Source organism: Gossypium arboreum, chromosome 3, assembly GCF_025698485.1.
Source record: "Gossypium arboreum isolate Shixiya-1 chromosome 3, ASM2569848v2, whole genome shotgun sequence".
Lineage (NCBI taxonomy): Eukaryota > Viridiplantae > Streptophyta > Magnoliopsida > Malvales > Malvaceae > Gossypium > Gossypium arboreum.
This window is the reverse complement of record NC_069072.1, coordinates 1401255-1415716: the sequence shown is the minus strand read 5'-3', so window position 1 is coordinate 1415716 and position 14462 is coordinate 1401255. Positions and strand designations below refer to the sequence as shown.

At 31.4% G+C, this 14462-nt stretch overlaps 1 protein-coding gene across 6 annotated transcripts; it reads left to right on the top strand.

Moving 5' to 3' along the window:
- Positions 1–6627: 6627 nt before the first annotated feature.
- Positions 6628–13950, top strand: LOC108476202 (kinesin-like protein KIN-7E). Of its 6 annotated transcripts, none has more exons than XM_017778338.2 (16): positions 6628–6925; positions 7246–7325; positions 7817–7905; positions 8010–8269; positions 8616–8705; positions 8804–8904; positions 9007–9120; positions 9200–9281; positions 9353–9420; positions 9522–9587; positions 9685–9809; positions 10525–10861; positions 11267–11371; positions 11548–12318; positions 12420–12739; positions 13282–13950. In XM_017778338.2, exons 4-16 carry the CDS (start codon positions 8041–8043, stop codon positions 13601–13603), a joined length of 2730 nt encoding a protein of 909 aa, XP_017633827.1. In that variant the 5' UTR covers positions 6628–6925; positions 7246–7325; positions 7817–7905; positions 8010–8040; the 3' UTR covers positions 13604–13950. The 6 variants fall into 6 exon arrangements, with proteins under 6 accessions (XP_017633827.1, XP_017633824.1, XP_052881328.1 ...); XM_017778335.2 differs by having other exon boundaries at positions 6648–6925; positions 7817–7918; XM_053025368.1 differs by having other exon boundaries at positions 6924–7068.
- Positions 13951–14462: the final 512 nt, after the last annotated feature.

Below are 14462 nucleotides of genomic sequence, written 5' to 3'. Positions count from 1 at the left end.
TAAATTAACAAAATATGTAAATATTAAAACTAAATTTATCATTATATAAAACTTAAAATTAATTTTACATATTTATATAAATGAGTACTTCTTCTATGGCGTGCATACACCCATATGCCTTTTAAGGCATATAAAATTCGTTGCCTCTTCAAGTACTACCTAAAAATATGCAAAGATAATGTATTTTTACTCTGTGAATTAGTTATTTTTCGGACACTTGAACTTTAGATAGAAATAGATAAAATCTTTATCGAAAATAATATTTTATGTATTAAATATTTGAACTTAAATATGATTTATCTCTTTTCAGGAATAATATAATTTGTTGCTCTCGAATTTGAGAATTAAGTTTATTTTGATACATGTATATTTTTAGATTTAATTTAGTATATGAACTTGACAACTACATTCATTTCGATCCAAAAACTTAAATTTTATCAATATTTAATTATGTGACCAGTGTTATTGGAATATGACTAGATTGGTCAGTTAGATCGATTAGACCAAAAACCTATTGATATATTGGTGGAAATAAAGCGGTTAAACCAAATTAATTGGAAATTGCTCAAAACCAATAAAATTTGAAATTTGGGACAAAAACCAATAGTTGAACGGGTAATTTATTTTTCTTTTTCTTTTATGAATTTTAATTAATTAATTGTTATTGCTCTAGCAGTCAAACCGATCAAAACAATTGAATCTGTAACCAGTGGTCTAATCGATTCAACCACTAGTCTAGTTATTAAAATACTATATACGGTACTCTAAGATTATACCATGTTATCACCTAAAAAATTATATAAAATTTTTAATTTCTGCCAATGATGTTTTATATTGTTTTAGGTTCATGAATCAAAATGAATTTAGTTATCAAACTCAAGTACCAGAGTTGATCAAATAAAAGTTCATGTACCAAAATGAATCTAGTTACTAAGTTTAGGGACCAATAATTATATTATATTTTTTTAATAAGGATTAGTTTTCTCAGCAGTAATTGAAACTTAAGAATTGAAGTTTTTATTATATTATTCACATTATAATTTAACTTTTGAATTTGGTCAGCTTTGTTAGGTTTTATGTTTCTTTATTTTTCTTGTGAAAGTTGTTTCATTGCTTTAGCCTTTTTCTCGTCGTCGCATCTTAATTTATTTTATTTTAATTAAAAGTGGGATTGATGCACTATTAGGGACCTGAATTTATTAAAGAGTATAAATTTTTTGTCAATAAAATTGGTAATTGTTATTATATTTAGGTATTTTTTCTTCAATTAATCCCTTTCGCAATTATTTTCATATCAAGATTTTAATTTTTCTTCTAAATTAGCCCTAAATTTTACAGTTATTTTATAAATCATCGATTTTTATCTAATCGATTGGATAATATTTAATTACTAAAAATTAAGAATAAAAATAAAATATTATGATCACAAATAAATAAACATATATTTAACTTTTATTTATTTATATTGGGTTTTTTTTTTTATTTCTGGGTTTTATTTTATATTATGTTTTATTGGATTGGATTAGATTTTATGAGCCTAGGTTGAAAAATTAGGCAAGAGAAGTCAAAAAAAATGTTTCAACTGTAATTTTTAGTGATTCAAACATGTTTTTGTTCCTGATTCAAAGACTATTCCTAGCAATTCGCTTAAAATCTAATTTAATATCTTTGTCTAAATTGGTGCATTCACTTATTCCCGATTAAATTGATCTTCCAAATCTAACAACATTATTTTTTTCTTATGAAATTGATTATTTGAAGAAAAAAATTATATAAGAGATAATATAATATTTGACCCTGAACTTGATAACTGAGTCAACTTTAATACATTTTTTCCAATTTGAACATTTAAATTGACAACTAGATTTATTATGATAATTAAACTTAGATTCTATCAAAATTTGATGATGTGATAAGTGTTACTGTAACAGGAACAATAAATTGAGATTAATATAATAGTCTAAACAAAGGGGTTGAACTGATTGAGTCGAAAATTGATTGAAATTGGTAAAAATTGAAAACTGAAACAAAAATCGACAATTGAATTGACTTAATAATTTTTTATTTTGTAAATTTGTAGATATTTACAAAATTTTAACTATTGTTGGTTTGACAGTCAAGCAGGTCAAACTAGTTAAATCTAGAACCGGTGGTTTGACCTATTAAAACACAAGCTTGGTTATTAAAACAATGAATATGATACTCTAAAATTGTATCATACCATCGCCTAAAAAACTGTGTACATTTTTATTCAATGATGTAATATAATCTCAAAGTACCACATTTTTAAGCTTTTATATATTTCAAAATTAGGTATCAAAATAAACCTAATTGTCAACTTCGAGTGCCAAATTGGATAAAGAATACAGGTACTGAAATGACCATAATTACCAAATTTAGGGCAAAAAAATAATATTATGGCTTTATATAAATGGCACACTTTTTCATTCAGCTTTTACCACGCGGTTCATGCTCGAAATCATTACGATTGACTAAGAACCTACAATAGTAATTCAACAAAATTAAATTTAGGTTCAAATGTGCTCTGAGTCCCTGTAATCTTCACACATTTAGAATTTAGTCTTTATACTTTAATTTTAATGAATTTAGCCTCTCTACTTTTCAAATTACAAAATTCAGATTCAATTGTTAACAGTAAAATTCTTTTGTTAATTTCCCTAGTATAACATTTAAAAAAAAAAACCTCACTTTATGATGATGTAATTAATTTGAATTTAACAAAAAAAATTAAACTGTATTAATAATTGAACTTGCATTTATAACTTCGAACGATTAAAATACCAAATTTCTTAAAATAAAAAGTAGACTGAATTCCGAACTTACAAATAGTAGAGGGACTTGAAACATATTTTAACCTTAGTTTATGATGTAATTCCTTGCAAAGAATTGGTGTTTGCCTGAAAAAGAAATTAAATAGTAAAAAGAAACAATAATGGAGTCTTAATTTCAATGAGTATGACTAATTCCAACATTAGTTTTGTTTCTTAATTTTGTTGGGGATAATCCAATAGCCAAATGCCAACTATCACTATCATGACAATATCTCGATACCAAAAAAATCTTTAAATTGTTTATTGAGTGTTAGCTTGATCGATATGAGTATTATTGTCAATACAGTATAACATGAGTTCGAGTGCGCTAAAGCACATTATCCTTTAATTTATGGGTTGGGAATGGGCTATAAGTAGTTTTAGGTATTGTGTCAAAAAAAGAAAATATGATTATAACATATAATGAGATTGTTTAAAAAAAAAAAACACCATCGTGGCTAATTATTCGACCTAATTTTTTTAAATCTAAACTCTTCCATAAGAATTGGAATGAGTAATCAATTGTTTCAATAACACTTAATTCAACAAGACTCGTTAATTATAATAGTTTTTTAGACACAGCGAACATGCATACTTACACGTCATTATATCTAAATCTAATTATTTAGATAACTTTTTGTTCTCGTGGAATTTAATTCTGTGTTTGAAATGTTACCTAATAATTAGACTTGGGTGTAGTTATTTATAATTACATATGTGCGACGTGTAAGGGGAACTCAAATTTTTTTTGCGAGGGCTGAAATTAAATTCTAAAATTTTGAAAGCTCCAAATATAATTTTATCATTTATTATTTTATAATTTCATCAGTTTTTAAGGGACCAAACAAGAAACTATTCATTTTCAATGGGATAAAGTACAGTTTCACTGTACGTTAACTTATAAGTCCATCGTTTATGAATGGACTAAATTAAAATTATTTCATATTTGAGGGGTCAAGGCGCTTGCCTACCCCATTAAATTCACTTTTGACACCATATTTGGATAATATTTTAATTAGTGAGCCCATCGAATTAAGTATAATTAAAACACTTAAATTACAAGTTATATATTTTAATAGAGAGACTACGAAAACAGAGAATTACATGTTTAATTATATCATATAAAATGAAATAATAAATTTTCTGTGAACAATATTGTTTTTGGCTTATTTAATTTTTATACTTTTTTTCCTATTTATATCAATATATATTATCCATAAAAATAATAAAAATATTTATCTTTTAAAAACAAAATAAAAATTCTATGAGCTCTTAAGTTTGACATTTGATATTTATGAGAGCGATCCTTTTTTATTATTGAAATGATAAGAAAAAAAAACAAATACATCAAAGGAATAATCCTAATTGGCTGCCATTTGACAATTAATTTGCAGCCTTAATTATCATAATTACAATATAAATAATAAACCTCTAAATAACTATAATCACAATTAGATTGAAACAAAATATAATTAAAATTAAAAGTGTTAATGAGTCGAGTTTAAATTTAATTATTTTCAACTCGGTCTGCTTAGGCTTGTTTTACTATTTAAAAATAAGAAAATTTAAATAGGTTAAACCAGCCATTTGGGTGAGCTTAGAATTTTTGTGGAACCAGGTTTTGACCCGACTCAATTTTGCTCGTTAACACTTTTATCTAAACATAAACTTAAATAAAATAAAATTTGATTTAGAATTCGAACATAGTTTACATGGAGTGAGACTCAGATATGAAATTTTAAAAGTTTTAAGACGCCGAATCCCACCCTTAAAAGGTGTGATTTTGAATTTAAAATTTTATCATAATTGTTGATTAATAATAATATGTATGATTAGTTTTAGTTTAAATATATTATTAAAAATTTAAATATCTTTTAAAATGTTTTATTTAACGTAAAAAGCAAGTTTTTTAGAATCAAATTTGTGGCTGAATCGATCAAGTCATTGGTTGTTGATATGACTAATTTATTTAATTCGAGTAAAAATTATTAAAATTCATAAAAAAATTTAAAATTAAAAATAAGAAAGCCGATTAAACTACTTATTCAACCAATTTTTTAATCTACTTCAAACGGTCTATGCCAATTTACCGGACAACCAATGGAACATTTTTTTCAAATTAATACTTTAATTAATTCTCGATCCAACCAATAGTCTAATTTTAAAAACAATAATAAAATGCTAGAAGTAATATTATTAAATTCATTTATTTATCCGTTATAATAAATGCATTTTTCAAATTTAACTTGTTATCCATTTATGAATCTCAACTTGATAATTATTTTTAGAGATTTTAACTATTTTACTTTTTTTATCTAAAATAAATGATGGAATAAAAAATTTATTAGAAATTCGGAATTCCTCGAGAGGAAAAACAAAAGAAAAAAATAATTTATATTAATATTATTTTCAACAATCTAACGGTAATAAGATCCCGATCGAACGGTGTGATGGAAAGCTACCTGACAAATACATAATGACCACGTGCCTTCCCTTTCATGAACCCAACATTAAAAAAAGAGCAAGGTCAAAACCGTAATTGAATCATCCAAATGGCCCAGTCCCAAAGTTATAAGGTCAAATTTTACGAAAGGTCCCTTTAAATTGATCTTTTTTATTCTTCTATTTTTCGATATGTATTTTCAATATTGAGGCAAGCGTTTTTTTTTTTCCATGTTAACTCTATCAAATAATCAATTTTATTTTATTTTTAAATATACAGTGATATGATTTATACACACTTTATTTTTTTACAGTTTCAAAATATCATATATATATTATCATTTTTAATATGGAAAAAATGTTCATCACTATAAATATATATCATATCATCATATATATTTTTAAATATTAAATTAAAATATATATCATATTCTGTAAAAAAATCGATTTAAAAGAAAAAGACTTAATGAAAATAAACATTTAAAGTAAAAAGATTAAATCGATAAGTCCTAGATCCTTTAGTAATTATATTCGAGTCTTACCGTATACAATTGTTATACATGGGTCATTAAATACTATCATGCGTGGTTTTTATAGGTGGATTTTGTTCGGTTATATTCTAATTCATCAATTGTTTGTGTTTTGTATTAGTTTGATTCTACTTTATAGTTGCTCGAGCATGTGATTTGTTAAGAGTCTAATATTTTGAGAAAGTTTTCAAAGTGTCGTCTACTGGGCACTCAACTGATCCTCCAACAATCGAATGTATTATTCTCCAGTAGGGAGTTTTATCTCTTGTACACTGTTGAGAGCCAATGTGCCATGAGCGGCCACCCGATGAGCTTGATTCATGGAGCTGAGAGAGCCTCAATTGATGAACCTGCAAGACTCAATACAAAGTTGACAGTACAAGATATGTAATAATTATGAACCTCACTTGAGCACAAAGGGACTTAAACCACAAATATGAGGCATTTAGGTCACTTATTTGCAACCATGGTATCAACTACATGCCCTAAATGGTAACCTATATGCAATAGGTTAGGGGCTCAAACCTCAAAAGGACAAGACAAGACAAAACTTTAGTACAAGGATTCAATCTATTATTGATGGATAATACTTCAAAAAATTTTCTCGGGGGAGTTGGGATTCCCCACCTTATTTATTGCTGTAATGCACTTTTGATTGTACCGTATTTACATATGTAAACTCCCCCCAAAAAAACAAGACTAAAATATCAAAAGTAGAAGGCTAAATCCGAGAAAAAAACATAATACAAGGACCTTTTATAAAATTTAACCAAAAGATATGATCCCCACGAGGCGCTAGCAAGAGAAGCTTCAAAAAGAGACGTTGACGCAGCATCTAGATTTCCAGGACCACCGGTCCCATTTCCGATCTCTCTCCCCCACTCCCCCAAAAAAACCGCTAAAACAACCGCTCTTTCCTTCTTTCTCCCTTCATAATTTTCATATTAATCGCCGGTTTTTTCACTGTTCCATAAACTACCGTACATCCTTTTTTTTATTTCCATTTTAACCCTTCGTTTAAATTCAGTTTCTCAATTTTATCCTTAGTCTTATTTTTTTCAGCTTTATTAAAGCTATAGCAGCTTTGATTTTCGCTTCTATTTTCCTTTTTTACTCTTCCAGGTCTCTCTCTCTTCTCTTCTTTTTCGATGAAGTTCTTAGCAGCTTTCATTTTCATTATTTAAAAAGCTTTTAAATTTAAATGAGGAATTACGATTTATTTTAATTTATGAAAGACTTCAAATGTGGATTTTCAATTTTGTTTTGTACGTGAGAATAGTTTTTTTTTATATATATTTTCATTTTTTGTGTTTGTTGATCTAAAAAATTGTGTGTTTATCAGTACTAAAAAAACTGTGAATTTTGGAGTTTTACGTTGAAAATGCTCTGTTATATTGTGTTTTTAAGCTGTTTTTAGATTTTATTCTGTTTTTTTTTTGCAGTGCTCGAGTATCGAGGTGGAAGAGTCTAGTTAAAAAGATTCAGATCAGAGCATAAATGAAGGGAAAACGACACTGTTTTGGTACTGAAGTTGTTATTTTCGTCAGTTCTTTTCCAGGAAAAATAATTAAAAAAATGCAGAAATGAGAAAAATAAATGAAAATATTTTTATTTTTTCATGTATATAGTTCTTCTTTTTTTTTTTTTTTTTGGGGGGTGGGAGGTGGGTTTAGCTTGCCGTTTAAGCATATGTTGGTGCCCACTAGGGAAAGTTTTCTACTCTTTCAAGAAGTAAAAATAAATATTTTCGCTTTTTCTTAAATGATTTTTTTAGTAGGGAGGGAGGTTTCCATATTATCTACTAGATTCATTGACATTTATTTTCTGTTTCCATTTTTTAAATGTTCTTTTAGTTGATGTTTAACCTTAAAGAATAAGGTATGGAAATCAAATCATTTTCAGATTTGTTGGATAAAACTTTATGATTAGTTCGTTGTTACTGATATTGGCAATCAATTTTCTTTAGTTAGTTGTTTTGGTAATCAAATAATCATGATTTGCTTCTTCTTGCAGATAGATTATGGTTGTGAAAGGATGGGCCTAGGCCTAATATTTTCTTTGGCTGCCACAACAAACTAGCTTGCATTTTTAGGAAAGCAACAGTGAGTTTGTATAGTTGAGTACCTCTTGAGTTTGATTTTTCTTTTTTCCAATCTGTTTGAGAATGTGAAAATTCATGGGTCTATTTTTATATAATGTGTGGTAGGGCTAGTAACTGTAGAAGAGGAGTGTGAAAAATGGGGGCAATTGGTGGGGAAGAGTTGAAGAAGTTGGAGAAGGAACAGAAGGTCCAACTGGCTGCTGCTCGTGAGGAGAGGATTCTTGTGCTGGTGAGGTTGAGGCCTTTGAGTGACCAGGAAATTGTAGCAAATGAAGTTGCTGATTGGGAGTGCATCAATGACAGTACTATCCTATACCGGAACACCCTCCGGGAAGGATCCACATTCCCGTCTGCCTATACATTCGGTAAGCAAACTCCCCCTATTTTCATGTCTTTGTTGTGATCTAATAAATTTTGTTGCATTAAAATATGATAACCAGCTCCCAGTTTCTAGCTCACATTTGCTGCCGTAGGCATTTTTCTTTTAAAACTTTGATATACTTAAATGATAATAAATTTGTCCTTTAATAAATCTGGTTAATTGAACCTAGGCCAGCTTTATGAGGGTACTGTAAATTGTTGGCTTAAGTTCAAAATTAGGTGTTAAAGCATCAAACGTGGAAATTGTTATTTCTGTTGTGTGCTTCGGATTGACAAGCAATTTTGATCAATAGATTGTATCTTCTTTCTTCCTTTTTATGGTGGGGACAGATAGAGTATTTCGGGGTGACTGCTCGACAAAGCAAGTGTACGAGAAAGGAGCCAAGGAGATTGCTCTTTCAGTTGTTAATGGTCTTAATTGTAAGTATGGTTATTGGCATCTTGGTAAATGTTCTCTGTCGATAAACTTCATGGCAAGTAAAAAGTTCTCTAACAATTTTCTTCCTTCTGTTCCCCAGCTAGCATTTTTGCTTATGGACAAACTAGCAGTGGGAAGACATACACAATGAATGGAATAACTGAGTATACTGTTGCAGATATATTTGACTACATAAACAGAGTAATGAAAGTTTTAACTCATTTTTCTTTCATCATGTTGCATTTTCTCACGATTATTCTCTAAAAGCATTTTTTTCACATGGTACTGATATTATCACCGCAGCATGAAGAGAGAGCATTTGTTTTGAAGTTCTCAGCAATTGAGATATACAATGAAGCCATTAGAGACCTCTTAACCTCAGGTAACACCCAACTTAGGCTGCGTGATGATCCTGAGGTGAGTAGCCACATCCATATTATAATATTTGTTTCATTTTCTTGCGCTTATGGTTGCTCTAACAAGTTCATTTTGTCAGAGAGGAACTATTGTGGAAAAAGTCACAGAGGAACCCCTGAAGGACTGGAACCATTTGAAAGAACTACTTGCAATTTGTGAAGGTAGAGCATTTTCAAAGTTCTCTGTTTACTTGATGATTATGGATTATTAGTAATTTTCTAATGCATTGCAGCTCAAAGAAGGATAGGTGAGACTTCCTTGAATGAGAGAAGCTCCCGATCTCATCAAATTATAAGATTGGTATTCTCCCTTGCCCTTCTCTTGCTTGAACATTTAATTGCTAATGTTGAGTTTTTCTTTCCCTTTTTAGCTTACCATAATGTCCATTCTAACTTTTGTAGACAATTGAAAGCTCTGCTCGTGAGTTCCTAGGAAAAGAAAATTCAACAAGCCTTGCAGCAAGTGTGGTATGGCTCATGTAATTTACTTTCACACTTTAAGTTCATAAGTTGTTATTCTCAAATGAAAAAAAAAAAGTGATGCAAAAATGGTATTTGAGTGCAGAATTTTATTGATTTGGCCGGAAGTGAGCGAGCATCCCAGGCCTTATCCACTGGGGCAAGACTGAAAGAGGGTTGCCACATAAATCGTAGTTTACTTACTCTGTCAACTGTTGTTCGCAAGCTAAGGTTGATTGGATTATCATATATCTAAAGTTTTCTTTTTTTTCATTTCAATCACCAGCAAGAGATTATTTAATGTCTAATTTCTTTAAGCATAGTTGTCTTGATTGTTTAAGGAGTTATATTTCATTAGTGTGAGGTTGATTGAGCTCCTATTCGTTTCATTTATGGTTGTCACTTTTCAATTTTAAATTGAAGCAAAGAGTATGGGGCATAGTTTTATGACAGTTTGCTTAATTAGATTCAGTGTTGAATTTTTCTCAATGACACTAATATGTGAATAACTATTTACTATATTCTTTAGGGATAACTATTCATATCCAGTTGGATTTGAAGTAATTATTACCACAATAGCGTCTTCAAGTACAGGATATTGATGATGTAGAAAAAGGCAATGTCTTGTTAAACTATTGTCACCTACTATATTTGCTCAACTCATCAATTTTAAATTGAAACACAGACTGTGGGGCATAGTTTTATGACAGTTTGCTTAATTAGATTCAGTGTTGAATCTTTCTCATTGACACTAATATTTGAATAACTATTTACTATATTCTTTAGGGATAATTATTCATATCCAGTTGGATTTGTAGTAATTATTACTACAATAATGTGTTCAAGTACAGAATATTGATGATGTAGAAAAAGACAATGTCTTGTTAAACTATTGTCACCCACTATAATTGCTCAACTCATCAATGGTTTGCTATGGTGGATGCAGTAAAGGCAGACAAGGACATATCAATTATAGGGATTCTAAGCTGACACGCTTACTGCAGCCCTGTTTGGGTGGCAATGCCAGGACTGCCATCATATGTACCTTGAGCCCCGCACGGAGCCATGTTGAACAAACCAGAAATACTCTTCTGTTTGCTTGTTGTGCAAAAGAAGTTACTACAAAAGCGCAGGTCAACGTGGTCATGTCTGATAAGGCCTTAGTTAAGCATTTACAAAGAGAGGTGGCCAGGTTAGAAAGTGAACTCAGGAGTCCTGTGCCTCCTTCCTCAAACAGTGACTATGCAACTTTACTGAGAAAGAAAGATCTTCAGATCCAAAAGGTAACCATCCCCTTTGGGAAATTTATTAAGGATGTCAAGGGGTCCTCTTTAATGAACAAAATTATTATTTTGTCTTGTCTAATATGCAACATATGCAACTGCGTCTCTTTATCTTTCCTAGCATGATAAAAGTGAAACAAAAACATGTTGGTGAATCATGCATTCTATGTTAAAACTTATAAAGCTTTGGTGATATAAAATTAAATGCAAATGGCTGAAACTTCAGCATAGTACACAGATAGATACTTTTGCTTGTGGAAAATTAGGCTGCAAGCAAATTGTTGTCTTCTGACTAAGAAGCCTACCGATTTGAGGTGTCTGACATGTAAAATACAGAAGGGAAAGCCGAGGCATTTGCATGTTACATGTCACCTAACATTGTTTACATGACTCTGCACTATTCAGATGGAGAAGGAGATTAGAGAGTTGACTATGCAACGTGATCTTGCTCAATCTCGGGTCAAGGATCTGCTAAGGATGATTGGAAATGATCAAGAGTCGGTGCAATCGGTACGTGTTATTGCCTATGGTATCCTTGCATGTCGTGCTTTCACTGAATAGAATGCCTATAGCAACATTATTCATTATTTTCTTTTTGATGTATATTGTTCATAAAATTTTCATTTCTTAATGTTGGTTAATAGTTCCATTTTTGGACCGACACTTCTTTCCCTTTTTCTGATCAGGCAAGAATCAATTACCATCCTAATCAACAAGCTGCGGATACATGGGAAGATGACTATTCAGCATCAGAGTCATCATGTTTGGCTGATTCTAATCAATTTCATGTGCATGTTCGAAAATTTAATCCAATCCATGGTTATGACGACACAGAGAGCACGAGTAATCATGAAGAGCCCTATCACAAGCCTCTGAACAATTATGGAGATCATTCCATGACTGATTCTGCGCAAAGCTTGGAGACTCAAGGTGAAATTGCTGATGATCCCGATGAATACTGCAAAGAGGTCCAATGTATTGACACGGAAGGATCAGGCAGGGATAATAATAATTCTGAATCTCTTGCCGTACCAAATGGTGAAAGTGAAGGACGATTGGCATTGACATTAAATGGAGTTGGAGATGTGGCTGGCCAGGAAACAATGTCTACCCCAAGGAATGGAGATAGAGAAGCAAATCGTATTCAAAATAGCCTGAAGTTGAGTAGGAGCTGGAGTTGTAGAGATGATGTCACGGGTGGTACATCTTCTCCATATATGGACGGAGAACATAATGAAAGCACCCCGCCTAATGGGTTAGAGAAAGGCTTTCCTGGAAGACCAGATGGTTACCAAAAGAAATTTCCTTCATTAAACTATGATGCCAATAATGGGCGGCTCTCCCGGAATGATTCTCTGTCTTCTCTTGGGAGTGCTTCCGTCCAGACTTCTGCAGACGAGCAAATTACTAGTATTCATACTTTTGTTGCTGGACTGAAGAGACAACTTGATGGCCAGGTGAGAATATGCCTATCATTTTCTGTGGTGGAAACTTTAAAATATGCAATTGGGCATGTCTCATTTGATTTCTTTGCAAATGTGTGGTACTTTCATCACAGGTTCAGGATACCAGTCTAGAAGTAGATGAGTCTGGAATGAGTATGAAAGGTGCAGGATTGGATCCAATGCATGAAGCATCAGGCACTCCTTTGGATTGGCCCCTGGAATTTGAGAGGTTGCAGAGAGCAATACTCGAACTTTGGCAAGCTTGCAATGTTTCCTTGGTTCACAGAACATATTTCTTCCTCCTCTTTAAAGGTGATCGAACCGATTCAATTTACATGGAGGTAGAGATTAGGAGACTTACCTTCCTCAAGGAAACATTTTCTCAAGGAAATCAAGCCGTAGAAGATGGTCGCACACTAACACTGGCTTCAAGGTTCTCTCTCTTTCTCTCTCTTGCAGCCATTGATTGCCTAATGGGCTATGAACAGTATATGTGAAAACACTGTACTTGATTGATTCCTTGCTTGAACAAAGGATATATATGATATATGTCGGTCTTTGTCAGCATAGCAAAATTTTCTTCTCTTGAAAACTATAGGAGGTTGCATTATCTAATGTTGACATCAATTATTTCTTATCCGTAACATCTTTGTGGATACTGACTGTTGACACTTGGAGCAAAATTTTCCTGTCTTGAAAACTCAATATCGAATAGAAAATATATAGTGTTGATACTAATTGCCGCATATCCGTGAAGTGTGCTTTAGTTTTCTTCTTGTAGTATTTATACTATGGAGTAATGAATATCAAATAGATAATAACTGGCTGGGTCGTGTTAGTGGCCTAGTACTCGTTTGAAGTCTTTTCCATGGTGACTTTGTTGCTGATTTATGTTTACTTTCTTCCAGCATATGTGTTACATTATCCCTTCCATATAATTTCTACTTGTCTCAATTGGTTAATTTATTGATGCAGTGTGAGAGCTCTTCGGCGTGAGAGACGAACTTTAAGCAAGCTAATGCGTAAAAGGTTTTCAGAAGAAGAGAGACAAAAACTGTATCTGAAATGGGGTATTTCGTTAAACTCAAAGCAGAGAAGGTTGCAACTGGTGAACCAGTTGTGGAGCAAAAACAAGGATATGGATCACGTAACAGAGAGCGCCACCATCGTTGCAAAGCTGATTAGGTTTGTAGAGCAGGGACGTGCTCTCAAGGAAATGTTCGGGCTTAGCTTTACTCCTCCACGGCCTAGGCGGAGATCCTATGGTTGGAAAAACAGCATGGCTTCTCTTATATGAGCCTATATATCAACATCTGTATACAGCCATAGAAGGTATTTTTCTTTAAAAGATTATAGGCCATGTTAGCATTCTTTTTAATGATTGAAATTGTTAAACAGATTGTAATGATTATCAGATAGAGTGGTGTATGAATGTATATCTCATATCCAAAAACTGGCTTTTACGCAATAGTCTTCAGCCGATTCGGGTTTGTGTGTATCTCCCTGTATTGGTTCTTAGGTGACATGAATATGGAAATATGACGTTCTGATTTTGTTATCTCCGTTTCATGAATGTGTAGGAAATTTGTGTACTTGTATTATTCACGGGCTATAATCGTGTTCAAGGTCTTATATTTATATAAATTTTGATAGATTGCTTATTCTTACATATGATTGTTATGTTCGTGCTGTATTTATATTTTAATTTGGGAAATGATGCATGGAGGAGCAAATAATAAACTCAACGTTGATGTGGAATTTTAATATGCTTTTCTAAATTAAATAACGTGATATATTACCCATTTTACCTATTTGTACATTCAATCTAAATCCCTAAATTGAAGAACATTCATTCGATAGAAAGATAGTTATAGGAACAAGCAACGAGAGCATTAGTTGAAGTGAGTGGTTCGAGGTATGTTTGTTGGCTGAAGTGAGTTCATCCAGCCTCAGAGATTAGAGTTCGATCTGTAGGTTACGATATGAATAATTTGTATCTAAGGAAAATAATATCATTAAAATTTTAAATAATTATTTTTAACATATTGTATACAAGTTATCAATATGATGTGTACTTATAATTAAAATTTGATCAATATGTTTTAAATACACTCAATGCTAAATTTGAGCTCAGATTTGATGTTTAAGCTGATGGG